Source organism: Zeus faber, assembly GCF_960531495.2.
Source record: "Zeus faber genome assembly, chromosome: 6".
Taxonomy (NCBI): domain Eukaryota; kingdom Metazoa; phylum Chordata; class Actinopteri; order Zeiformes; family Zeidae; genus Zeus; species Zeus faber.
This window is the reverse complement of record NC_137201.1, coordinates 9,449,011-9,473,224: the sequence shown is the minus strand read 5'-3', so window position 1 is coordinate 9,473,224 and position 24,214 is coordinate 9,449,011. Positions and strand designations below refer to the sequence as shown.

Genomic DNA, 24,214 nt, shown 5'->3' with positions numbered 1-24,214 from the left:
AAAGGTTGCTGGTTTGATCCCGGGCTCCTCCTGCTAGCATGCTGTAGTGTCCTTGAGCAAGACACTTAACCCCTAATTGCTCCTGATGGCTGCGTCCGTCGGTGTTTGAACAATTGTAAGTCGCTTTGGATAAAAGCGTCTGCTAAATGTAATGTAATGTAATGTAATGTAATCCTGGATGTTATCTGAAGTTATTGAAGCAAGACCAGATTCCAGAGGACTTGTGAGAAGTGTGAAACTGAAGATGAAAACTCTCACATCTAGAATAATAATAATAATAATAATAAACCACCTGTCATATGGCGGAGAGTCCATGCTTCTGTTCACTGAAAGTAGTAGTAGTAGTAGTAGTAGTAGTAGTAGTAGTAGTAGTAGTAGGCCGATGTAGTGCGCCGTCCCGGACGCGGTACGCCAGCTTCCGATACTTTACGGAAGTGCTCGTTGCTTAGCAACCACTGTGTTTGCGTTAACTAGTGACACCCCCCCCCCCCCTTCCCTCTGTGATGCGCGGGGAACAAGGTAAATACTTGATAATCCATCGATAAAGATGTTTCCCATCGAGACGCCCGGAGACCGCCAGGCTACAGAAAAGCTCCAGTGGCGAAGGAACCGAGAAGATGAACGAAAAGGGAGGATTTTAAAGTCTCAACATGGTGGGGTGAGTCTTTTCCGGTGGCAAACGAAGGATGATAGCTCGGTGGGTAGACAGCTAGCTAGACAGAAAATCGGCAATGTACAATAAAGCTTAATACCAACTTAATACTAACACCTTTCACACACAACATGCATTTCAAAGTGTTTACGTTCAAAAAAATAGGCAATCAAATGGCAGCAGTAAGGCAAACAAGCCTTTTTTTTTTTTCTGCATGTACAAATAAATTCAAAACAAGGTAAGAATAAGCTAATAAAAGCAGGTATACAAAATTGCATTAGAAGAAAAACGATCTGTACATATATACTTTATATAAACCTCTGCATTCAGAGAGGACATTTGCAGGTTTGCGTCGACTGAAGGGAGGATCTCTAGCTGCTGTGTTTTGCAGGTGGAGAACGGTGGACCGGACAACCAGGTAAAAGAAGTGGAGAGGAGCGAAGACGCTGAAAAGGAGACTCTGAAGGCGTTGGGTAAAAGCGTCACCAAAGATTGCAATAATTAAAAAAAAAAAACTTTGAGTGTACACAAATAATTGTATTCATACAGGTTTACAATTTCACCGGGAGTGATTTTAGTTATTGGCAATTTTGATAAAATGCTTTTTACTCCTATGTCTAAAGGTAGGACCGAATTTGAGTCACTCATTTTTTTCTGTGTGACAAATACGGGCCCCGATTTTGCAATTGTAGACATTGTTAGGTCTGCTGTTCAGGCTCGGCACACGAGAGTCATTGTTTTTTTCAAAACAACCTATTCAAGATTGGGTTAGACGGATAACGCTTCATCGCCTTTTTCCCCACAAGGGGAATTTGAGGTTTGCAGCAGAAACAAAACAGTGCAGTCGAGAAAGAGATAGAAATTGTAGTTTATTGTATCTGTTCATAATTTTTTTTAATAAAAATGTTACTGTAAATGTCTGGTAACGTAATGTGGCCCCTAGAGCAGGGATTCCCAACCTATGGACCACGGCCTGCCAGTGGGCCGTGAGGGTATTGCAAGTGGATCACCAAATCATGGGCAAAACACATTTTTGATAAAATGCATTTTACTCCCATGTCTAAAAATGGGACCAAATTTGAGTCACTCTTTTTTTTCTTTCTGTGTGATAAATACGGACCCTGATGTTGTAATTGTAGACATCGTTCGGCCTGCGGTTCAGGTTTTGCACACGTCCGTCATATTTTTCAAAGCAGTCTATTCAAGATCGGATTAGACAGACAACGCTCCGTCGCCCACGAAGGGTTTTGAGTGGTTGCAGCAGCAAAAAACAGTGCAGTCGAGAAAGAAATTAAAGTTTATGGTATCTGTTAAATATTTCTTTTTTATAAAAATGTTACTGCAAATGTCTGGTAACATAATGTGGCCCCTCGAGCAGCGATTCCCAACCTGGGCCAGCAAATCACGGGCAAACCACATAGATTTTATTGAAAAAATAATTATATATTTATTATATATTATTTAAATGTTAAAAAAATATATATATCATTTCATGGTATTTTTTCTTTAAAACCTTCAAAATTACATCATCACTGATAGATAGGAACTTATGGTAGGGCCTACTACGTTCGTTGATGGATCCACCCAGCTGGACCACGGTCGACGTGCACCTGTACACTTTTGAACTTGAGGTGATAATCAAAATGGATAGTTGGCTCGCATCAGGCACACTGAAAAGGAAGGAAGCCATTCGTACATCATCCACGAGCAATCTCAAACAAAAAAGAAAGGTTTGGAGAAAGTGTAGCGCTGCATATGTAGCATTAGGATATTTTTGGACAATCTGAGGCCATTTTTGACATTCTGAACGCGTTCATAGTTTCAAACCAGATGTGTGGAAGTGAGTGGTGGGAGTGAGCACTGATGGGGCCCGTGCGGTGCTGGGCCAGCACAGTGGACTCATCACCCGGTGAAAGCTGTGGCTCCACCAGTAGCATCTGTCCACTGCAGTATACACAGAGAAGCGCTGGCTATGAAGAAAATGCTGCAGATCCAAAGACTGTTCTAGATGAGGCAGTCAGAGCAGTCAACTTCATCAAAAGCCGCCCACTGCAATCGCATTTATTTTCCGTTTTACGTGACAGGATGAGCAGTGACCACAAGCAGCTTCTGTTACACACAAAGTCCGGTGGCTCTCAAGGGGGAAGGTACCGATGCGACTTTTCGAATTGCGTGATGAGGCGAGGGTGTTCTTTCTCGACACAAAGTTTGAACTGGCACATCACCTCAGTGATTTTGAGTGGCTGGCTAAATTGGGATACCTGGCCGACATTTTCAGCCGCCTATCTGGATTCAACCTCAGTCTCCAGGGAAAAGCATTGACCATGTCCAATGTCCAGAATAAAACAGAAGCGACCATGAGGAAAGAGATGCGGCTTCCCTTCACCGTGATCAATTATGTCAAAGAGCACCTGCATGGTTTGAGGACCAAGCTGCGCGAATACTTGCCCATCCCAGATGTGCAGTGCGGCTGGATCGAAAACCCCTTCGCCAGCCACATTGATGAGACCCCGCAGGCCTGAGCGCAAAGGAGAAGGACAATATTGTGGATCTCTTTAGTGACAGCGCATTGAAACTGGCTCTCTCAGGAGTACCTGACAAAATTTTGGCCTCATGTTGCTCTGAGTATCCTAATCTGTCCAAACGAGCTTGTGCGATTTCCGATGCCTTTCCCGACGACGTATCATTGTGAGATTGGCTTTTGCCGAAAAGCTTGTGAGATTGAAGACGAAATACAGGAATAAACTGAATGTTGAGCCAGATCTTCGATTGGGACTGTCATTCCTTAAGCCAGAGGGATCCCATGAAGCATTTGGTGTCTGCCATGCAACATCAGCCTTCTCACTAGGTGAGTCTATATAAATGTGCTCCTATTATTGCTGGTTTTATCAGCGCTTGCGTTAGTAGTTATTCTATATTCAAAACACTGCGGCCTTCAAGCAGCACATACTAGATACCGTTACTCATGTTATGCGAAAGTTCCATGGATATAAGGTTATTTTTAACCCACCTCTTTTTTTTTTTTTTTTTTAATCAGTACTGCACCGTATGTTTTGATGTTTTGATTTGATTGTTAAAATAAACGTCCTCTGAGAATGCTCTGGTTGGTTCCGGTATTACTTCTGGTCGGATGTGGGCCTTTTGAGATTTTCAAGTGGGCTGTGAGTCTGAAAAGGTTGGGAACCGCTGCCCCAGAGTTTCCATCAACAAAATATATTTTTAGCCAGAGAAGACATCATTAAAAAAAACAACACACTTCTTTCTCAGCACAGGAAAAAGGCCAATTAAAAACTGGCTTTGCAGTCCGAGTGTTTTGGTTCAAGTTTTTGGTTTTGTATTTTTTGTTTTGTGGGGGGGTATTCTGCTGCTAATGCGTTTACGATTCGATTTATAACATTTCGGAATTATGAGAAGTATTCCCTTTTTGTGTGTGTGTGTGTGTGTGTGTGTGTGTGTGTGTGTGTGTGTGTGTGTGTGTGCGTGTGTGATCCCTGTTGTAGCCGCAGACCTTGTGAGCAGCGACCAGGTGGCCTGCCTGCTGGACGGTCGGCAGGTTCAGGAGCGCCGGGCACTGCAGAGGGCCCTCGTCGACTCCCGCCAGTGCCACCAGCCCCTGCTGCTGCCGCCTCTGCTGGGCCGCCGCAAGTTTGACCTTGGTGACCCGGGGCGCCTGGGAGCGGCGGACGGAGGCGACGGGCAGATGACACTGCCGGGCCTGCTTGGAGAGGATCCAGGCAGCCGGGCCAGGGTGAAGAGGCAGCAGGAGCAGCTGAGGGAGTGGTCCCAACAGCAGCAGCGCGAGCGAAATGCCGCCAAGCTGTGTCAGAAGCAGGAAAGTGGGTCCCGCCCAATCCATTTATAAGATAAGATAAGACTTACACCAAATTACTTCTTCAAACAAATTCACTGTCGTAGACAAATTTCCAATGTCGGAATGAAATCTTTTCAAAGTTTTACCTCAGTTTGTGCGCGCCCCTGTCATCTCCACCGTTTGGGGTAAGGCAGCGGTCCCCAACCTTGTCGGCCCACTTGAAAATCTCTAAAGTGTCTGCGGCCCACATCTGACCAGAAGTAATACAGGAGCCAAACAGTGCTTTCTTAGAGGATTAGGCAGAGCTGCACTGCACATCTGGGATGGGCAAGTATTCGCGCAGCTTGGTCTTCAAACCATGCATGTGCTCTTTGACATGATTGATCACGGTGACAGGGAGCCGCATTTCTTCCTTTGTCAAGAAATCCAACAGATTCTCAAACGAGTCAAAGTTTGACTGGTCAACTCGCCTGGCCCACATATCCATTTTTCTTATGGTCGCTTCTATTTTATTCTGGACATTGGACATGGTCAATGCTTTTCCTTGGAGGCTGAGGTTGAGTCCATTTAAGTGGCTGAAAATGTCGGCCAGGGATCCCAATTTAGCCAGCCACTCAAAATCACTGAGGTGATGTGCCAGTTCAAACGTTGTGTCGAGAAAGAACACCCTCACCTCATCACGCAATTCGAAAAGTCGCGTCAGTACCTTCCCCCTTGAGAGCCACCGGACATCGGTGTGTAACATAAGATGCTTATGGTCACTGCCCATCTCGTCACATAAAACGGAAAATAAACATGATTGCAGTGGGCGGCTTTTGATGAAGTTGACTGCTCTGACTGCCTCATCTAGAACAGTCTTTGGATCTGCAGCATTTTCTTTATTTCTTTATATTTCTTTATTTTCTCTGTAGTTTGTCCATGATTTGGCGGCCCACTTGCAATCAGTGGGCTGCGGCCCATAGGTTGGGAATCGCTGCTCTAGGGGCCACATTACGTTACCAGACATTTGCAGTAAAAAATTTTATAAAACAAATTTAGAACAGATGCAATAAATTTTAACCTGAACAGCAGGCCAAACAATGTCTTTAATTGCAACATCAGGGCCCGTATTTATCACACAGAAAAAAACGAGTGACCAACTCAACTCTGTAATTCTAATGGGTGCTGAGTATCCGTCTCTGTCTCAAAAGAATGTTAGTAATAATAGTAATACTAATAGATGTGCAACAAATATCTGTCCATCCATCCATCCATCCACCCACCCCCAGAGGAGCAGTTTGACCAGAGCAGGATCAGCATGGACCACAGAGCTCTTCAGCTTGAGCTGGCCAAGCAGACGAGGAAGAAAGCGTCTGCTCTCGCCACAAAGGAATATAATCTGGCCTTGGTGAGTCTCTACCTCCTGCTCCAGCCAGCCAAATAATTGTATCCGGCAAACTAATCAATGTCTGGGATTGCGGTTAAATCCTATTTGCCATCATTGCAAAATTAATGGAACGGCTTTTGGGATTGCAGGCGGCAGAGACCAGGCAGCGGCGTCTACAGGAGCAAGAGCAGGACGAGGAGTGCAATCGCAGCGAGATCCTGCACCACCAGCACGGCAGTGCGTTTAGCACCGACACCCCAGAGAGAGTCGACATCCAGGAGGTGAAGCAGATCATGCAGTTCAACCACTACCAACTGGAGGAGAGGAGGGTAAACCTTTACTCGTTATTATCCATTATTATATTTAGTAATTATTAGGCCTAAAGCCTAAAACTATCTGGAAATCCAACTTTAACATAAAACACAAAAACGGTTGATGTCTTGTTTGACTTGTTTGTCTTGTTGCGCATGTCACAGGTGACGCCAAGTCACAAAGACCTTGTGGTTCAACTTTCATCCAAATCGATCCACGTATGGAGCAGATATTAGTGAAAAACCGACCAAAAATTGAGCGATTTTAAGACCAATGTGCCAGTACGCCAGTCCGAAATATGGCCATCCCAGCTAAAACTATGTGGAAGACATACACTGGCATTTGTTTTAACCGCTACAGAACAAGGATCTCGTGGTTTAAGTTTCATCCAAATCGATCCACCTAGGGAGCAGAGTGAAAAACCGAACAAATGACCTAAAATTGGTCTGGTTAACTGACACGTCACACGTGTCGTTCTAAATTGAATGAGATGATATTTACAGTAAGACGCTTTATGATATCGTTATATTATTTACTATAAATGTACAGATTCCGATTGAGAATGTCCAGTTGGACAGTGTCCCTTTGGGCGGCATGGAATCGGTCACTTTGTAGTCTTTAGAAGTTACCAAACTATCGATTTACGTGTATATGTATAAAGCTTCTTACCTGGTAGATGTCAGTAGATCTGTTCCATTGATTATTTTAAATCCGTGATCCACAATTCTTTGCCAGATTAATGGAAACATTTCAAAATAATCCTTCAAATGTCGTCTGAGCATCCCTCGAAAACACTGTAATGTGCGACTCAGTGATGAGTTCAAAATACGTGATGTAAATACGTGATGAAAATGTAATCCAACTAAAAAAACCGAACTCAACTTTACTAATGAAATACATCAATTAGACTGCTGCCGTAAATCCTATACGTCAAATACTACAATTGACGTATACGATACAACATCTACCGTCACACAATCTCCAGTTGTACTTCAATGCAGCCAGGTGAGTTATAACAATGACAGAATATTGTTTAAAATGAAAAATAAAATACTTTTTTGTAATAAACGTCATATATAAACATTTTCCAATAACTAAACTTAAGAAACTGCAATGAAAAGACAGAAAGTGTTTATGATCTTGACAAATTATTCCATAATAATTCGAATTCTAAATTAATGTCAAAGTTAAATAAATGTTGTCTGCATTACAATATAGACAGCTAATCTATTCAACTGAATTTTACAATTGTACATAGAACGAATAAGCTGGACCCTGTGTATTGCTGCCTGCAGCTATATTTATTATTATTATTATTATTATTTTATATTATTACGGCCTGGACCCCTAGTTCTAATTATTGTTTGGATTTTTTTAACGTTCGGACTATTGTTTGCTTTTTATTATTATTCTCCTTGGCATTTTCCGGGCTAAAAGTGTCTCGAACATGACAACCGCTGGACCCACGGACACGGTTGAGGTCTCGTTAGAAGCGGGACGCCTCAGATATCTCGTGGTGTAGAGTCCATCGTTCTGCAGTGGCTAGAGATTACAAACTAGGCGTGTGTGTGTGTGTTTATTTACCGTCTTGATGTCTGCAGGGATGTTCGATTGATATTTTGTTTCTCTTTGGTCTTATTGTAAATTAAGACATTGCATTATGATATAACCCCGTGTTCCCCGAGCGCCGTGTTCCACCATCTTTGTTTACGTATTTGTTTACGCCAATATTTTACGACATGCTGCTTCACGATTCTTGCGTGCACATGGGAGCAAGTGTAAACAAACCTTGCCGGAACGTGCCGCTTCGGGGAATTACTCATTGAATGGATTATTAAAACACTTGCCCGTCTGTTTCTGCGCAGCGCCAACATGAAGTGAGGTGAATCAAAGTTTACAACTTTGCAAATAAGTCGGATTTTGATATATGTCACTTATTTTGCTCCTCCTGTGAATTTGAAAGCCCCAACAAGTGCCTTCCCTTGCTGCGCCGCAGAGGCTTTACCGTGTATCTTTCTTTTTTCATATAAAATATTAACTGATTGAATATATAAAAAAACAAAGGGGAAACTTTAATACCGTGAAATACCGTACCCTACTGTGAAACTTCATACCGTTACATCCATAATGAGCGTGTGTGTATTGCCTTGGACTTGGGAACTTCCACACGGAGTGATTTCCTTCCACAGAGACACCGTGAGACAGGCCTCTGTGGACTAGAGGTAGACAGCCGCGTTCTCAATTTTAGGATAAAGTCAACAGGTGTATGGACTTGTGGTAGTAGCTCTGTGAGTCACCACGACTCGGAAAACTCAGGACATTGAATGATCGGGAGCGATCGTAATCCTTAAAACACTGTTCTTCGGGGATATTTAAACGGAACAACAGAAGAGCAACATGCAGTGACCTAAGTGCACGTTGATAGGTTCAGGTGTAAGTCCAAGTCGTTTGTAACTTTTGTAACTTGGACTGTGTTTCACAGAACCCGGAAAACTGTAATATGTACCTAAAACGACTAAACTGGGCCCCGTGTATTGCTGCCTGCAGCTATATTTATTATTAGGGGTCTACCCTGAAGGGATAATAATATTGTTATTGTTCAGATTATTATTATTCTCTTGAGTTTTTGGGTTAAAAGTCTCTGGAACAGGACGATCGCCAAAACTTCAAAACATGATCGAGGTGTCTTAAGAGCCGGTACGTCGCAGACATCTCGTGGTTCAAGTTTCGTCCAAATCAATGCACGTACAGAGCAGAACTGAGTGAAAAACAGATTAATGATGATAACAGCTATATTTAGGGTCCGAGCCAAAGCAGCGATTCCCAACAAAGCAGCGATACGTATTGCAAGTGGGCCGCCAACTCATGGGCAAAGCACATCGATTTTATTGAAAAAAAAAAGATATATATTATTAATTACAAAAACAAAAACAAAAAATTATCATTTCATGGTATTTTTTTCTTTAAAACCTTCAAAAATTACATCATCACTGATAGATAGGAACTTATGGTAGCGCTTACTACGTTCGTTGATGGATCCACCCAGCTGGACCACGATGGACGTGCACCTGTACACTTTTGAACTTGAGGTGATAATCAAAATGGATAGTTGGCTCGCTTCAGGCACACTGAAAAGGAAAAGCCATTGGTACATCGTCCACAAGCGATGTCCCGGCGGAAAGGTTTGGAGAAAGTATAGCTCTAAATATTTAGCATTGGGATTTTTTTGGACAGGCACAGAAGACGTTACCGCCGTTCGTGGTGTGTTTGAGATTTTATCAAACGAAGCTCTGAAGCCATTTAACTGCGCCGTCACCTCGAGACAAAACACCAACAGTGGATGTCCAAGCCGCTTGAACTTTGCGTTTAATAAACTCGAGGAGTATCGGGGCAAGAAGAAAGTCCTGTGCGAATACTTGCCCATCCCAGATGTACGGTGCAGCTCGATCGAAAACCCTCTTTGTTTTTGTCAAACGGTGTGGGCGTGGCAAAGCGTTCAATTTCATGTTCGAGAAAAGGGCACTGTTTAAGTGACTTTTTTTGGTCATTGTCGTGCTCTCTACTCTTGCAAACTCCTCCTAGGGGATTTATTGGATCAACTCCAAACTTGCGTCCCACCGACACCTGCACATCGAGGACCCAGCCATCGCTGCTTGCAGCTTTAATTATTTTTATGTCATTCTATACTGTTCTATTCTTATTTTAATGATAATTTAAATAAGAATTAAATCATAAAATCAAATATTATAAATATTACTTCATAGGCCTTTATTTGTCTTATTTCTTTTATTATTATTGTTATGAGATATATCATTATTCTATACTATACCAGTATATTTATATACATAATATACAGGTGAGTACAATATATAATTATAAACATAAAAATAAAGGATTATGAAGTCCGCTGTAGATTTGCTGAACCTTAATCAGCGTTGATTATTATTGACCTATGTTGGCTATTTTTAAAATATGTAATGCAATATATACACCGTTTAAACCGCTTCCCAATCTTCTTGACCTGGGAATACTATCAGGAATCCATTCTCTCAGCAGTCTGAGCTTATCGTTTTTGTTTGACATGATTCTGTGTGTGTGTGTGTGTGTGTGTGTAGAGGAAGGAGCTGGAGCAGCAGCAGGAGGACGAGCAGCAGCACTGTTTCTGCGTGGCTTCAGCGCGCTCGGCGCTTCTGCAGGAGCGGCAGCAGGCTAGGCTCAGCAGGCGGCGGCGGCAGGAGCTGGATGCCACCAACGGCCGACTGGCCCAAGCTCACCAGCAACAGTCCGTGAAGACTATTGACAAACTCATGATACCGCACCCAGAACGCTCTCAGACGCTTTTCTGACCATCCATTGGCTTTTGTTTTTTGTCATTTAAGGAAGAAGAGCCTTGAAGCGGAGCCCATCAGCGGCTTCTTCTCCCGCTTCAGTATCCGCCACCATTGAGGTATCTGCAGCGTGAAGATCCAAGCCCAATTCCCTCATCTTAATGATTTTTTCAAAAGTTGTAATCTACAGTATTTGCAATCTTCACGATTATATTATATTTTGTTAAATAATGCTCACATTTAAAATGTATTATATTTGTTTTGTGTGAAGTCCTTGAAAAATAAAAAAATAGTGGATAAGAAAGTCCTTGAATTTCATTTTGTGACACCAGAATGAACCCTGTTAATCAACTGATGTGGGCTTTTCAAAGTGGCTCCTGGAGAAATATGCTGGTAATGATTAATCCAAGGTGCGATGAAAGACTATCAAACTCTTTAGCTCAGAGGTTCTGTGAGATTGAACCATGGCTTTACAAACTCAAACTCAGTATCAAATATTGACCTTTTTTATCCCAGTGCTCTCCCGCCTGAACATTTTTTCACATCTATTCCATATTGGTCACTGAAAAACAATTATTTTTTTACAACCAAAAGTGCAGACTATGTAAGAAATACCTGTACGACTGAAAGGAATTATAAACAAAAATCACTTTCACTTATTTTATTTTATTAACATAGTTTTGACAGAAATGAATAAGGCAGCAGCAAGTGTTGACATCACAAAGGGCATCTCGGCTCCGCTCATTATTATCAGTGTGGTTCACATTGACTTCCACTTTAATGCCTCATAGTATTCCACGAATGCTTCGGCGGTCGAAATACGTTTTGATACAAAAATAACATGTTTCATAACAGCTGCAGATGCAAATTTAAGACAAAACATATGTGTATATACATAAATAGCCTATCCCACATACACAAGCCTATTCCCTTTATCTATTTTGTACCCCCACCCTGCATTACCCTTGAGTTCTTATTTTATTTTATTCTATATATTTTTATTTTATCCTATAGTATTCGAATTACTGCATTACGTTTTAGGAATCAGTACGTTAGTCAAGTAGAAATTCATAGGCAGCTACTGTGTTCAGTCTAGAACATATTTTGTGTGATCACCGGGTGCGTTGCATTGACATTTCACTGCATATATGTACGAAAGTATGTATATGTATGCGACAAATAAACCTCTTGAAATAATATGTATCTAGGCTCCTGAATTGCTTCAAGCTACCAAAATTATCACCACACATATCGCATCCTACATAGAAAAAAGCCCATCAAAGTTCAAATAAAATTAATGGCAAATGTTGTAAATCATCATAAATCAAAATTGTGCTTAAATTGGGTATTTCAAGTACCAGGCGACTCTTCAGTTTGGGCGCGGTCGTGAGTGACTACAGCAGCAGGCAGCATGAAGGGCATCATAATCAAATCATTGTGCTGTAGAAAGAGGTGATAAAAAGCTCCCCCCGTTCTCTAGGGGTTTTGTTCGGCGACAAAGGCGTCCCAGTGTCGCTGCCACAGGGCGAAGGCCTTTTCTCGCAGCTCCGGTGCCAAGGAGCTGTACCTGGGGGGGGGACGACGACGAGATAGTAATGCGTCGAGACAAAAAAATGTAAAATATCATCAGTCCACACAGTTGCCTCACCTGATGGAGTTCATGGCCAGCTCTTTCAAAGAGCCCAGATTGGAGCTCAACCCCCCCAATCCCACAAACGCCTCGTAGAAGTCGTAGGAGAGGCCGGAGGTGCCGAACATGGCCGGGTCGTCGGAGCTGACGACCAGTGGGTGGCCTTCCAACATCAGTGTCGCCGCCGGGTGGTTCCGCAGGTCCGCCACCAGCTTCAGAACCTGGAGCGGTGGCGAGAGACGGGGGGGGGGGGGGGGGGGGGGGTTTGGAGATTTGAGCTGTTAGCCTGGTCCGAAAGCTTCGCTCGGTTATTCCCGTTCGTCCGTGTGCATTTTCCGACCCAGTCGGCCGAGCAGGTACCTGATTGGAGATGGGGCACACCTCCACCGCCACGCCTCTCTTCCTGGAGAGCTCCTTGGCCACCGGGTGGCGCAGGAGAGCGAAGCCGTGGCCAATGCGCGAGGTGTTGAAGATGAGCGCGTCCAGCAGGTTCAGGTCCACCTCGGTGCCCTGGAGGTCTGCAAAGGGGAAGCAGGAGGTGGGCACCAATATACCAAGTGCACGGTGCATGATACAGGGTAAGCCATTTTAATATTTAATCCACAGGACGAACTAGTCCTGTTACTAGTAACGTTTTTTGTTTTACCAGTAACAATGTATTTTTTTTTACCCATCAAGAGAAATTATTAGTGAAAACAGCTTGAAGAAGGTTCAATTTCATATGTTAGTAACAACAGCTAGTAACAATGGGAATAGATACTTGTTGGAGGCATATTAGTATTTCAAACACAGAGCCATAGAATTCAATGACCAAATAGTCCAAATGGAATAGTTACTAGTATCTAATAAAGTACTGGCACCTAATACATTTCAACTAGTAAAACTAAAAATACTTACTCGTAACTGTTGGAATAGCAGCTAGTCACTAATATATAAGAACTAATCACTTTTAAAAAGTGACTAGTTCATCCTTTGGATTAAATGTTAAAACTGTTTGCAATACTAGTACGTAAGGTATACAGTAGCACTCACTCAAAGAGTCAGTTGACAGCCTACGACAAACCCAGGGCGTTAGTGAACCTGTGTTTGACAATGTCAACACTGCTTTTAGTGCAATGGAAAATGCTTATTTATTAGGGCTGCTCCCTGAAAGTCGACGAGTCGAATCATCGGTCGGAAACCCGTCAGTCGACTGGGATTGTTCAAGTTGAGCAGTCGTTTTTTTTTTGTTTGTTATTCTGTGCATTACAATGACAGGATAAAACAGATAGAAGCTTACAAAATGCACAGGGATAACATTTCAATGCGGAATTAGAAATAAGGGGAATCATAAATATATATTGTATATCGTGTGAATCGTCCGCAATGGACCCAAACACAGCTCTGTGTTTGGGTCCATGTCTGGATGCGGATGATTCACACACCGTGCGCCCCGATCACCGTGCCCAGTTCTCTCAAATAAAACAACTAAAAACGGTGTGGGGACCGAGCCCGGAGGAACAGGGCACGACTCGTAGACTCGCGCATGGCACGTGGAGAGGGGTTGATGGGGGGGAGAGTCACCGAGAAAGTGTCCCACATTACGCACCGTTGAACAGCCGAATCCGAGTCGACTGACAAAATTCTGAGTCGGGTGCAGCCCTGTTATTGTGTTTCACAACACAACCGTCTTGGACTCGTACACTACGGAGCCAGAGCCTTGTCGCCGCAGACGCCACATTCAAATCAGAGTACGGGAGGTTACCAGGGGCTGGGGGAGCTCACCTGTCTCTCCGGCGTGGAAGTAATAGGGCAGGGTGACTCCCCGCTCTGCCGGCAGAGACAGGGCCTCTCGGAAGTACCACAGGCTTCTGCCTCTGTCCTCACGGCCCACCTAGCGCACACACACATATTTTATACACAGAGTGAGTGTGTGTGTGTGTATGTGTGTGTGTAGATATGTGTGTGTGTATATATAATATATAAGTAAGTAAGTAATTTTAATTGAAATATTCAAAATTATAAATAATAACAAAAATTAGAATATTTTAACAACACACCTGAACATTTAAGAGCTTTAGCAAAACTAGACTTTGGAATAATGAACAATAAGTTATTCTACTTTTAAGTTATTCACCAAAATAAGCCCAGAAAAATGGATGCTATTTTTGCCAGAGAGGAACGCTGGTAGTAAAAGGCAAATCACCACCTGCAGCTCCGATCAGAGCAGCTCCAAACAAAGCAAATAAAAATTCTAGATGTATTTCATTTTAGTTTCCTGCTGCTGCTCTGCTTTGGAGCAGATCGCTCGTGAAAAAATCCTGCCTGTGTTCTAACAGTCCGGTGGCAAATTCCCTGGGGCCCGGCGCGGCCCGCGAGTTGGTGATTGGGAACCTCTGCACTAGAGGACATTCCGTCGGTGATGGTGGGGTGTATTTTCCACTTTCATCGCCATATCAGTGGAATAACTGGACATTCTGGTCAAGGGTGCACTCTCCCTTGTACGCACAGTGAAACGCTGGAGGAGAGGGAAATGCGGCGGTGCGCCTCCGCCGACTTGGCACACCGTTATCAGGAATATTTCTCTCTAATGTGTGTTCACTGTGCAACACACGAGACGAACGTAATTGTTTTTTATTTTTTAGATTCAAATTCAATTTGCATTTCGTTACTGCAGTCCAAGTGCCAGGTGGGCGGTGCAGTGTGCGTTGAGGGATTCGGTGCAGCGGACCCCTCTGCGTAGCCGACCGCAGCTCTCCCAACTCCGAACAAAACTTCATAAAAGTCGGTTCAGAGCTGGGCGAGCCGCAGTCGACACCCCCAAGTGGGTTAGGGCTAGGGTGGTAACCGTCGGATTGGGACCACGGCAATATGGTGACCAAGTCACCAATATTACCCACAAAAATACGGGGAGAATCACATCGAAATCGAACTCTCATTTAGATTGTTTTTCGATATATGACTTCTCTCACCAGGTCAAATCCAGCCATAATCTCTGGGAAGGCGCTCTGTAACTTCATCGCCTCCTCCACAGCCTCGGCCATCTGAGCTGCATTGGCTCCCCTGAAGCGCACACACGGTTAGGTTTTAGAGTTATGAGGTGATTGTAGTTGATTCTGAAGCCCCGGAACACGGGGTGACCTGATGCAAGTCACCTGTGGACGGTGAAGATGACCCTGGCACCGAAGAAGTCGGGGTTCTGTGCCACGAAGCGTGCGGTGACATCTCGGTAGGTCTTCAAGGTCCACGCCCGATCGTGCGTGCTGCCATCCAGCTCGTAGGTCTGGGCGGGGAGATGCACACGGATTTGTGAGCTCAGTGCCCTTAACATATGGTATGTACGTTAATGCAGGAGTACGCGTCAAGGTTGGCCTTTACCTCGGGGAGCAGGGCACGCACTTCCACGTACATGATGTTGTCGGCGTAGAACTGCGCGAGGCCCGTGTGGTAGTAGTCGCGGAAGACGGGTGCGTGGGTGACCAGGCCCCAGGCGACCAGGAAGGCCTGCTCAAAGCGACTCCACACTGCGTCCTGGCTGGGGTACGCTGCCTCCGGATCCTCCCCAGTGAACAGCGTCAGGTTGGCCATGATGCTGCGCACACACAGGGAAGAGGGTAATTCATTTAAAGATGAAATATGAGTTTGAGACAAGACAAATTCAAATGAAGAGAACAGCAAAATTGGGAACACGCATAATTCACTTTCTATCTATTGTAACTTTTTTAACACTGGTTTAAAAATGTCCCTTGAATTTTCAAAGGAAACGTGATTATAACGATTTTACAAATAAATAAAATCACAATCAGCTCAAATAATTGCGATAGGGCGATTATGTAACAGGTGTGACAGACTGCTGGACTTAATTCAGACGGTGTTACCTGTGGTCCAGCTGGGTGGAGTTTCCAGCCTTGGCGCGGAGGGTCTCCAACAGGGCCCAGGTGGAGCACCGCGGAAGGTCTTTGGGGGTCCCGGCCGAGAAGAGGAACCGGAGGGAGTGGTCGTCGGTGAAGCAGATGTAGCAGTGGGGCCTGTACGTCACGTTGCTCACCAGCCACTCCACGGCCACCATGGAGAAGTCGTGCACATGGAGGACGCCCCCTGTTGTTGTTGTTGTTGTTATCATTTTTAGGTTATTATTAGATAGTTAAATGGTTATGCACAAGATTGGAGCTGGATGTAAAGAAATCCCTGCTACACCGATAGGAATTGCTCATGAAAAGGAACTTAAAGACTTATATACTGATTTTCAAATTAAAGTTAGCATCAAACAACTTAAGAACTAATTGATTAAGGGATGCCATACTGATGGGAATTTTATTAATTAACTTTATAACTAAATAACATTGCTATGTTATGTAACCATGGCCACATAAACTTGTGTGTGTAACAATATATCTAAATCTATGTAGGGGGAACAACATCCACTCCTTCGCCTGTCACAGAGTTTGCCTTATCTTGAACACGTACGAATCTGCGACGCCAAACCGACCATATATTCTCTGACTCCCCAAAATAAACTACTGATCCCAGAGAGCTGCTCTTAAGCACATCTCTGATCCAACCCTTGTACAACCTTGTACAAGATAATAAATTCACTTTGAGACCAAGAACTTTTTCCTCTTCGCTGTTTATTAGAAAACAGGGCATTCAGCAAAATCATTTTTCTAAAGAACATGGAGCCCAACGTGGGGCTCCAACATCCTTGGTTTTACTCCAGGAAGACCAAAAAGTGCACAGACCAAAAGACCTCCACCTCCTTTTTCTTCATAAAAGGGATTTGGAAATAGGGAGGAGAACCTGGGTGATGGAGTCCTGCGCAAACCAACCCAGAGGAAAAGGTAAGGTCCCGTGTAAAATAATTCTCGCTATAAAACAATTAACTGAAATAGTTAACGAGGGTGTTGTACTGACAAACTAAACTGTCTGCTCATACAGCTCAGGGACCTGGGGAAAAGTACCTGGGGTACCTAAGAATGTGAAGGTGATCATAGTCTTGGAGACTTATCTTAAAGAAAATCAGTCTGGGACTGAGGCAGTTTGGAACTGTTTAAAGACACGAGGGACGGCGAAGATAGTCAGGATAAATAACCATGGGTAACAACAACAACAAAAAATTGCAGGAAGCGATTTCAAGGGTGATCTTAGATTTATGCATGAGAAAGACAAAAGAAATTCAAAATACTATTATAGGTGGAGTAAGAAATATCGGTTCAGAGGGAAGATGAACGTGGATGAATGTAACCAGCTAGTGGCTGATATTACAAAAAAGGCAAAAATAAATAAATACAAAAAAGCATTTTTTGTATTTATTTACAATACATACATACATACCATATATATATATATATATATATATATAGGAGGATAAACTGGGAACACTTTGCGGAGCCTTGTCACAAAGAGTGGAATGAATCAAGCCTGTAATGGTTATCGCATAAAAGTGAAAGTACTACACTGATCGTTCAACTGAAGTAAAAGTATTTAAGCAGTTGTCTTAAATGTACTTAAAGTATTAAAAGTAAAAGTACTTGTCATATCTAGTGCCTTGATATAACAGAGCTATAATACGGTATAAAGGATAAAGCTTATGCATATCCTCATTACAATTTACCAAAAATGCTTACTCACATATATACAGTATTACTTAGTTATAGTTACTTATATACTAAATAAAAATAAATAAATATTCAAAAAATAATAATAATAAACAAACAAACCAACCAACCAAATATATATATATATATATATATATATATATATATATATACACATATATATATATATATATATATATATACATACATACATACATACACACACTGTATATACATATACAAATCCTATGAGTTTAAATGTAGTTGAGTAAAAAGTATACATTTGCTTTGAAATTTAGTGGAGCAAAGGTCTAGTCTCTTAAACAGAATATACTAAGAGTGGAGCTGTTATGCTCTTTTACAAAAAGTTATGGTCTCTGAAGTAAATTTTTTTTTGCTGAAAATGCCCCTCTGATTATGTATTCAAGCCATTCTAACATGTGGCCAATTCACCCTGCCTAAAAATGGGCTGTTTCAGTGGGAGGAGCCACCCTCCCGAGGCCGCTAGTTCTGTGAGCCCATTAGTGTTGCCAGATTGGGCAGTTTTCCTCATAATTGGGCGACTTTTGATCGCATCAGGCTGGAATAAATAGCATTGGGCGGGTACATAACATTTGGGCAGGTTTGTGAAATTATTTGGGCTGCTCTGTGAAGTAACTGCCATTATTTTTTTCTTTTACAAGACGGAGCGAACGTGTCCCCGTCCCCCGTTCCTCCAAATAAAACAAATAAATGATTTCTTCTTATTGTAGATGGACTGTAGAGTGCATAAGAAAGGAGTGGAGTTGCCGTTCCCTCAAAGGAAAGCAGTTATCTTATGGAAATTTTGCTTCTTTTGAATATGTGGCTCTTAAGTTGAATTCCTCCTCTTGAGCTTTGTTCCTAAATATTTACAGGCCACCTAAATACTGTGCAACCTTTTTTTATGACATTGCTGAACTTGCTGTCTATAATCTGTATTGACTGTGATTGTGTAGTTATTGTTGTTGATTATTAACATCCATGACAACCCCCCAGGACAAAGGGACCAAAGAACTGTGTTGTGTTCTTGATAACTATGGACTGACACAGCATGTCACCACGCCCACACACAAAAAGGGCCCCACTCTCGACTCAATCATCTCCAAGGGTCTGAACATTTCTAACTTGGTGGTGACTGATGTTGCGCTCTCTGATCATTCCTGTGTTTTCTTTGAGAGTACGATCTCCATGCACACAAATGTTAAAACAGAGGTAATCACTGAAAAAAACAGTATATCACTGAAAACACCAGGGAAATAGTTATTCAGGCTTTCTCTTCCGCACCTGCCCTCTCTTGGGTCTCAGGCAATGAGCTTGTAGATCATTTCAATTCTAAAATTACAAATGTTATTGATGCCATTGCACCCGCTAAGGTGAAGGTGGTCTCTAGTAAGATAAGATCTCTAAGAATAGAAAAAAAAGAGTGTTGAAAAGCCGATTGTTTTTGGAGCCAGGGAAGAACAAGTAAAAGTCAGTGCTCAGCTTCAATCGGTAACGTTTAAAAGCACAAACCAAGCCAGAAATCTTGGTGTACTCATGGACTCGGACCGAAATTTCAACAGCCACATGAAAACAATTACAAAGCCAGCCTACTATCACCTTAAGAACATATCATTTAAGATCTTATGTCTCAGCAGAATTTGGAAAAACTCGTCCACGCATTCATCTTTAGTAGACTAGACGACCATAACAGTGTTTTTACAAGTTGATTCAGAACGCTGCTGCCGGAGTCCTCACTAAGACCAAGATCACTCCAGTTCTCAGATCTTTACACTGGCTTCCTGTCCGTCAAAGAATTGATTTCAAAATACTACTGTTGGTTTATAAAGCACAGAATGGGGTAAGGCCAAAATACATTTCTGATCTTCTGCTGCGTTATGAACCATCCAGACCGCTCAGGTCGTCTGGGACAGGTCTGCTTTCTGTCCCCAGAGTCAAAACGAAACATGGAGAAGCAGCGTTCAGTGTTTATGCACCACATATCTGGAACAAACTCCCAGAAAACTGCGGGTCTGCTGCAACACTCACCTCTTTTAAATCAAGGCTGAAGACTTTTGTTTGCCGCTGCCTTTTACTAAACCAAATATTCATTTCTTGCAGTGCACTGTGACTTTTACTTGATTTTATGCATTCTATGTGTTATATTTCTAAACTTCCTAATGTGTTCTTCCTTTTACGATGTGTGTCTTTTGCATCTTGTCTTGACGCTTCTGATGTGTTATTTAAAGAACTTTGAATTGCCATGTCGTTGAAATGTGAATACTAGTGTCTTCGTGTGCACTGTATTATAACGGCCTTGGTCAATCTGAAACAGCAACAACAGATAACTGAAAGATCTCAAGGCTGGGACTACGGGGCTAGGATATCGCCTTGACGAGGAAAAAAAAAAATAAAATTCTGAGAATAGGCAAAACTGTTGTTAACAAAGAAAAGATCTCCAGACCGGTTCTCTGGGGCCAGGATATCGCCTTAACAAGCTAAAAAGCTATTCAGCGAATATGCCAAACAATTCTTAACAAAGAGTAAAAAAAGGTTTCTTTGATTCATTTCTTGCACTGCACTATAACGTTCATGCATTCTAAGTATTCTATTGGGGTTTTTTTTACTTTATGCATTCTATGTCATTGAATAATGTGTTTCTTAGCACATTGTCTTAATGCTTTTTATGTTTTATGTAAAGCACTTTGAATTGCATTGTTGTAGAAATGTGCTATAGAAATTGCCTTGCCTAATTTAAAAGTTAGTTCTGACTTTCACTGTGGTTTCAAGATCAGCACGGAGCTTGGAGCAGCACGGGAATGCGGGGCTCGGGTCTTTTTATTCAATTAGGGAAACTTCGGAAAAGACAATAAACCTAATGCACGCACGCACAGCAGAATTATTTTATAAATACTTATATTTCCCTCGTCTGCTGTTTAGTCGCGGAAAGTTGGTATTAATTCCTCTTTCTTTTGAAAGATTTGTGCTGGTCTCTGCAGCCAAGAACAGAGCACTTCCCATGATTGCACTCCAGACGTGGGTGGGGTTACTCAGTCAGGGGTGCTTCTAATTCTACTGGAGTGAGGTATATTAGAGCAGCAAAGCTGAACGGCTCGTTTTAGGTATTATTACCTGAAACAGACAGCTCACCGAAAAAAAACTGACTGAGTTGTCTCATTTCAGAGTTTGTGTGTTAGTAGGCCCATCAGAGACCCAAATGTATGTGCACAAGCACCGAAAAAGTTAGTTTTGCATAATAGGTCCCCTTTAAGTAAGTACAGATACTATAAAAATGTACCTTTGGGCATCTTCTGCAGCAGGTTATAAACAGGGCTCTTCCTGATGAGGGGCCTGGCCTTGAAGAAGTGCATGGCGGGGAGGAAGACGGCCCTCGCCGCCTCCTCCTCCTTCAGCCGGCGGAGACGGGCGTCCAGCCGCTGCTCGGCCTCCGACATCAGGACGCGCCCCCCGACCTGCATGGAATTCTCCTGATGCATGAGAGCCTCCCTCTGGCTGGGGTCTGGGAAGGGGAGGACTCGGGTCACCGAGCACAGCAGCAGCGGCAGCAGCAGCAGCGGCATACACCCGGCGGCCACAGGGGGGCGCTGCAGCTCCACCTCCATGGTCAGAATGGGGCTTGTGAGCTGGGGAGAAAAAAAAAATCGACGTAGACGTAGTCTGACGTCGTAATAATATTACGACGTCAGACTACGTCTGTATAATATACATTGGATGATCAATGCGTATCATGGTCAAAATGTACAAAAACAATTAAATTCAAAAAAATACGGCAAATACAAATCCAGATTTACAATCCAGATTATTTTCTACGTTTGAATTTGATTTGTCTCGTCACTCGTGTTTCATTCTGCCATGTCGCTTTTGTTTCATTTCACTGTTTTGAATTTATTTTGTCACTCCCCTTTCTTTTATGCCACCCGAAGGGGAAAATGTAGTTAAGTACAGTAACAAAGCATTTGAAGCTCGTCCCTTTCCACCACTGGATAAATAAAAAAATATTTGATAAATATGAATAGGAATATTTCTTAATATTAAAATATATATATACACAGTATAACGCTATGAGCGAAAACTATCCACACCACAAATCAGAACTCCAACATGGATACCAACCTACACACACGACATTTTGGAGAGTGAAAATCATTTCGGTTTTAATGGAGACTCATTTCCATCCTTTCGTTTCGCTTCTCGCTCTTTTGTGCGAAGGATTAAGTCACCGCTCAACCACACGGGAACAAACCGCATTAGCTTAAAACACATCTCTTCCCCAAAGCATTTCACCGACTACCCCCCATCCTTGCACCATGACCTGACACTCCGATGTGCACTTTCAACACTTTTAATACTACCAAACTTTAAATGCGTTTTCTTAATCATTATTCCTTCTCCCCTGACTCCTCCTGTGTGTCGTGTCATGAAAATCGTGGCAAATGAAGTCATATCAAAGCACCAGGCTCTGATATGACGCAAATTAACATGTTTGTGTCTGTATGAAACCAGGTCACGATAAGTAAAGTAACCTATTACCACACTGGGATCTAATACGATGAAGTAGTATGTTCATGTCTGTTGTGCAAGTCGATTGCGACGACTCAACGTAACCTATCAGAACACCAGGATGAGGATACGACGTTGATGATCGCGCTTATTGTTCTGTTATTGTTTTTATACTTTTTATATTTCTAACTGTCTCCCACAACAACTGCACTTGCCACTCGCCTATTGTTTTTAAACTGCTGATGTGGAGCACTTTGCGCTGCAATGCGTGTATGACATGTGCTATGCAAACAAACTATTATTATTATTATTATTATTATTATTATTATAACGACAGCAAAACCGCATTTAACCGTTTTCCTCGCGTAAATTTGAGAACAATGACGCGTGGAAAAGCTGCGGATCCCCAACAGCGGGTGTCTCACTGTAGCGCTAGCAATGAGTTCACGGCGCAATCACCGCCGCGCCTGCGTTTGGGGGGAACGCTCCTCGGGCTCGCTCCGTCGCTTTGTTTTTCGGCCACAGCGGTCGATACGAGTGTCCATCCGCGAACGCACCGTTCGGCGGAGACACACGGCGCCCTCCTTGCGTGCGACGGACCGAGGCTCCGGGGGCGAGCGGCCGGCTCGTCCACTTCCGTACACAGAGCTGCGACGTAGACCGACGCGGAGGGTCGCGGTGGGGGACGTGACGCGACGAAAGCGACGTCAAACGAAGAGCGGGTGTAAACAATTAGAGATTATGAATGAAATAACGCGGAAAGTCACAATAAACACTGCAAAGTTCATTACTTGAGAAGTACTCAATGTCCTACTTTTTTTTTTTTTTTTTTTTTTTTTAATATGAAGCTATAGAAGTCCTGAAATGGTCTCTCTCTCTCTCTCATTCAAAGGGGCTTTATAGGCATGGGGAAGAGTCGTTTACCTTGCCGAGGCAAGTGTCAAATGAAACAACAGCACAAGGAAAACAAATGTTAATGTGCAAACATGCAAGAATAGTGGGTAAGAAATAACTCAACACAGAAGACAGAAATGTACAGTTGCAGTTAAATAAAAAGTACACGGTAAATATAAGCAACGTCATCAAATGCGAACGCTGCAAATTATTGCTGTGGTATCAAAAATATGTGTTGTGTGTGAATGGGCAGTAAGTGTGTCTATGTACAGATGTCACACGTGCTGGGCAGTCTTCATGCTGCTTGTATTCCGTCGGACGCCCTTTTCCGGTCACAGCAGCTCACAAATCTCGCTGCTGTGTTTGCACGGTCCTGTATTTTAGAAGAAAGAAAAGAAGAAACAGTCTTTATTCGTCACGCAACACACCACACTACAACACATGCACACGCTTTGATGGTGGCCGGTGAAATGGATCCTCTGCTTTTGACCCATCCTGGCTTGTCCTTCCTCCAGGGGCACAGCCAGGAGCAGTGGGCAGCATACGTGGACGCGCCCGGGGACCAGGTGATAAGTGTCCATCGCTGGTCAGACGATGATGGGTGCACGTTTTTGAGGGGGGTCCTTACTGACGTGAGGTGGAGGAAACCCCATGTGAGCACGGGGAGAACATGCAAACTCCACACAGAAAGGCTCCTATTTGGGAGATAACCCGCCGGAGCACGGTGCCAACAGCGACCCAGGACCTTCTTGCTGTGAGGCAGCAGTGCAATGCACTGCGCCACCGTGCCACATGGACCACCTACCCAGAAGATAAGGGCGTTTTTTGCTATTGGGCATGTTTTTGAAGTCCTTTTGGGTGCTTGTAATCCGTGGGTAGCATGTGTCTCTGATGTCTTGGTATAGTTGGCAGGAGGTGAGCAAGCGCAGCTTGGTTTCCACCTCCTGCTGTGTGCAATGGGTGCAGTCTTCCCTCTCTGGGTTGCCAGGTCTGCCTGTGGCGGCCTCTCTCCACGACCAGGCTGTCTTCAATGAGCCTGTACATCGTCAAGGATTTCCTTAATTTTGGATCACCTGCAGTGATCAGGAAACCTGCCGCTAAGTATTCCCTGTTTAGGGCAAACTAGC

At 43.2% G+C, this 24,214-nt stretch overlaps 2 protein-coding genes across 5 annotated transcripts; one reads left to right on the top strand and one right to left on the bottom strand.

The window, feature by feature from the left end:
* Window positions 1–2,805: 2,805 nt before the first annotated feature.
* ribc2 (RIB43A domain with coiled-coils 2) lies at window positions 2,806–10,670 on the top strand (the record flags this gene model as incomplete). Its single annotated transcript, XM_080002387.1, has 6 exons — window positions 2,806–3,116; window positions 4,172–4,488; window positions 5,732–5,850; window positions 5,979–6,158; window positions 10,257–10,423; window positions 10,521–10,670. The coding sequence occupies 6 exons, from the start codon at window positions 2,806–2,808 to the stop codon at window positions 10,585–10,587; spliced, it is 1,161 nt and encodes a 386-aa protein (XP_079858513.1). The 3' UTR covers window positions 10,588–10,670.
* Window positions 10,671–11,125: 455 nt separating this feature from the next.
* ada2a (adenosine deaminase 2a) lies at window positions 11,126–22,808 on the bottom strand. Of its 4 annotated transcripts, none has more exons than XM_080002731.1 (10): window positions 22,751–22,808; window positions 20,971–21,316; window positions 15,957–16,176; window positions 15,457–15,670; window positions 15,234–15,361; window positions 15,051–15,141; window positions 13,864–13,972; window positions 12,460–12,617; window positions 12,118–12,320; window positions 11,126–12,036 (listed from the first exon to the last, which is right to left on the bottom strand). In XM_080002731.1, the coding sequence occupies exons 2-10, from the start codon at window positions 21,293–21,295 to the stop codon at window positions 11,946–11,948; spliced, it is 1,539 nt and encodes a 512-aa protein (XP_079858857.1). In that variant the 5' UTR covers window positions 21,296–21,316; window positions 22,751–22,808; the 3' UTR covers window positions 11,126–11,945. The 4 variants fall into 4 exon arrangements, with proteins under 4 accessions (XP_079858857.1, XP_079858858.1, XP_079858856.1 ...); XM_080002732.1 differs by having other exon boundaries at window positions 20,971–21,350; window positions 22,751–22,799; XM_080002730.1 differs by having other exon boundaries at window positions 20,971–21,350; window positions 22,619–22,798.
* Window positions 22,809–24,214: the final 1,406 nt, after the last annotated feature.

Coding starts and splice junctions, on each gene's coding strand:
- ada2a (XM_080002731.1), bottom strand. CDS start 21,295: ATGGAGGTGGAGCTGCAGCGCCCCCCTGTGGCCGCCGGGTGTATGCCG. Junction 15,362..15,456: donor TGCGTGCCCTGCTCCCCGAG/GTAAAGGCCAAC, acceptor CTCCCCGCCCAG/ACCTACGAGCTGGATGGCAG. Junction 12,321..12,459: donor TGTGCCCCATCTCCAATCAG/GTACCTGCTCGG, acceptor CCACCGCTCCAG/GTTCTGAAGCTGGTGGCGGA.